At 29.3% G+C, this 3,548-nt stretch overlaps 1 protein-coding gene across 7 annotated transcripts in view; it reads left to right on the plus strand.

Annotated features, from left to right (window-relative positions):
* Positions 1 to 3,548, plus strand: part of LOC106878324 (calcium-activated potassium channel slowpoke) — a 333,443-nt gene that overhangs the window by 222,556 nt on the left and 107,339 nt on the right. For 3 of the 7 annotated variants that reach the window (XM_052978540.1, XM_052978541.1, XM_052978544.1), the window contains exon 16: positions 973 to 1,017. The exons of the other annotated variants lie outside the window; for them this stretch is intronic. In XM_052978540.1, coding sequence (XP_052834500.1) covers positions 973 to 1,017 — 45 coding nt within the window. The remainder of the gene's footprint in view (positions 1 to 972; positions 1,018 to 3,548) is intronic. 7 annotated transcript variants of the gene reach the window in all.

Here is a 3,548-nt window from a genome sequence, read left to right on the forward strand (position 1 = left end):
ATATATATATGTATGTATATGTATGTATGTATATGTATGTATGTATATGTATGTATGTATATGTATGTATATATGTATGTATGTATATATATGTATGTATATATATATGAGGCTGGATGTATGTTGACTTCAGTTATGGAGCTGTATTCCTAGTTACATTATTGTATGTGCACATATACACACACACATACACACATTTATGCTCCTCATTTTCATTTGAGTAACAAACTACACAGGACCCCCTCAGATGAACTTATCCAAAGCCAACTCAATGATTATTTAAAAAAACTTTTTTCAGTTGTAATCTACCACTAAATGCATAATACATATTTAAACAATGGTTATACACAAAGAAATTCCAGTAATGTACTCAGTTTGAATCTAGTGTCTCATGAAATTTTCATTTTAGAATTCAGGAATTATCTTCCAAATAACTATTGTGTCTGCTTCCAGATTTGTTCCTGTTTAAGCCCAGCTTGGCTCTGATCAGATATGCTTCTGATCAAAGTTGTTCCATTTTGAAAGGTTGGGTATAACATGTCTAGGACTATATTATTTACTGTGATCTTTTTGTTATGATAGTTGAGCTTGAGTGATTCAAATAAAATTGAATGTGGATCTCATCAGTTAATAGTAGAAGCCACAAACATCAATAAATTTGTAAAAGAAGCCTTGTTCAGCATGCAAGAAACGTCAAAGACTAAGGTTTTAACAAAATAATGGTATCGGTAACAAATATGAAAATATTATAATTTTAGACAGAAATTATTAAAAATTGGAGAAAATTAATCTTTGGTTTAATAAAAGCCAGATAAAATAAAAACCATGTGCTTCAGAGAGGAATTATATTCAGTATGAAGAAAACCATGTATTATCTACCTCCTGTTTTTATCATGTGTAATTTTTTTATGCCTCTGCTTTGATGGTATGTTATGTTCTCATCTAAACTTCCTTGTTACTCTTTCCCTTCAGCATTACAAAGAAGGTCTGAATTGGTACACACAGACAACCAAATAGGTATTCAAATAGATTTATCACTGCCACTACACATCTCAATCATTCTTTCTCTCTTCTATGTCTCTTTCTCTCTCCCACTGTGTGTAATTTCACTCTCTCTGTGCCTCACTTCTGCTTTTCTGGCCTTCACTTGCTCAACTTCACTGTATATTTTGAGGACATTTACAGAGACCTACACATGTGGGTATATATATATAAATAAAATACACATGCATATACTTTTATGTATACATTATATATTCATGAATTATATATGTGTATATATTATATATATGTATGCATATTTTGAGTGTATGCATATATATATATATATATATATATATATATATATATATATATATATATATGCATATATATGCATATATATGCAAGGCTCCAGTTGAATTACTAAAACTGGCAAAATGAAATGAAATAATAATATATTGCTAACATTAGTCACTCCAACAGAATACTGAATATAGTTTTGTTATGGAAGTATTCCAAGTCAGTAAAAATATGTATGTATGGGAACCAGGATATGAATCTTTTGTCACTGGTTTCATATCATCCATTTATTCTCACAAACATTTGTCAAGCTTTCACTGAAGTTTACAGTGGCCACATTAAGTAGTGATGGATGGCAGAGTTTCACATATGTAATATGAGGATTTGAGTACTACTTCTTCTGCAGTTGTCTCACTAGGAAGATGGCATTCTTGGTACCTTTTCTCAGCACAAAGCCAAACTAAATTCATTTAGCTATTTTTGTTCCTCATCAATCAGGTTATAATTCTGCAAATTTCATAATCAGTTTCATCAATTTGGTAATATTTGATATATATATATATAATTTATACATACATGCATGCATACATACATACATACATACATACATACATACATACATACATACATACATACATACATACATACATACATACACACATACATACATATACTATACTTGATAAGCTTATTGTATATAGCGTTCAGGTGCACTACAACTTGTCGTAAAAGAGGGGACAGAAAGCAGCAATAACTAAAGAAATCAGCAATGTTAGCTTAAAGCAGATGCAGAGTACACAGAATAAAACACCTGAACACAGAATTGTAAATGGTACCATGGAATCTTTGAAGAATGTACTGTCCTAACAGCTAACAACTAATGTAAATAGCTTATTCTATTCTGAACATAACGAAAAAAAATGTTTCCAAAAGTCATGGATGCTGTGTTATTTTTTGATATATTAAACATGTTCCCAGGTGGTAAAGATGCTGGATCATAAAAGGTGACCAAAGTTGTTGTTGGAAAGATAGTGGATAATGTTATGGGATTTTTGCCAAGTCACTTACTAAACATTGAAGATTTAGTGTGTCAGTGCCCAGAGAAGCAAAGGTCCAAGAATTTGAGAATTTTTCTTTGATAATTTAACTGATTTTTCTCAATACAGATCAGGACCATGGCAAAAGAATTAAGCCAAGATGAATTTTTTTAATATCAAAACTCTTTCCAAGCAATGCAAACTTGTCTTATTTTGGGAATTTTATACACGTATATATATATATAATATGTACATGTGTGTATGTGTGTATATATATATATATATATATATATATATATATATATATATATATATATATATATATATATATATATATATATATATATATATATATATACATACATATGTATATATACACACACACACAAATATATTAAAATATATACATACACAAACATAACCACACACTATATATAATTGCATGTATGTATATAGATAGAGAAAAGGTTATCCCTTTATAAGTCAAGGTTTTTCTTTTTACATTCTAGTTTGTATTGTGTATTGTCCAAAAATTTTGATCACATGATCTTGTTAGAGTTATCTCCCTTAATTATTGTTGTTTAGATCTTAAACATCTCCAGAGACAGATATTGTCCCTCATTACAAGGATAATATTAATTAATTGAAGTTTTTCAACTCTTTATATTACATATCGTGAGACTCTATCCTATGTATACTTTCTATGTATGCATATAAGTTATCAAGCAAATATACATACATTTTGTGTAAATGTTTATTAGCACATATTCATGTAATCACATAAACACATATCACAGCATTATCTTTCTCAAAGATTTTCTCTATTCTTTTTTCTTGCCACCCCACCTATATTCTTCCATTTCTTAATGTATTCTAGATACTTGCTTATTCTGTTGTTTCTCATTGTTTCTTGGCAAGACAACTCTTGCATTTCCATCAGTGTTCATCTGGGGATTTGGTTATATTGGTTGGTGATTTCTTTCTTTCTTTTTAAGCTATTTTAGAGAAAACCTCAATGCTTAAGTAACATCTAATGTATTCTTAATCTTTTGCACATTTTCAGCTTTCAGTTGACTTCTGGAAAAAATCTTTGCTTGGTGCTTTCTGGCTTTTTCTTATCTCTCTTCATTCCTCTCACCATATTCTCTTTTCCTCATTCTCTCATTCTCCAACTGCTTAAACTTTTTTGTGAGTTGACTTTTATATATATATATATATATATATATATAT

This window comes from Octopus bimaculoides, chromosome 2 (assembly GCF_001194135.2).
Source record: "Octopus bimaculoides isolate UCB-OBI-ISO-001 chromosome 2, ASM119413v2, whole genome shotgun sequence".
NCBI lineage: Eukaryota > Metazoa > Mollusca > Cephalopoda > Octopoda > Octopodidae > Octopus > Octopus bimaculoides.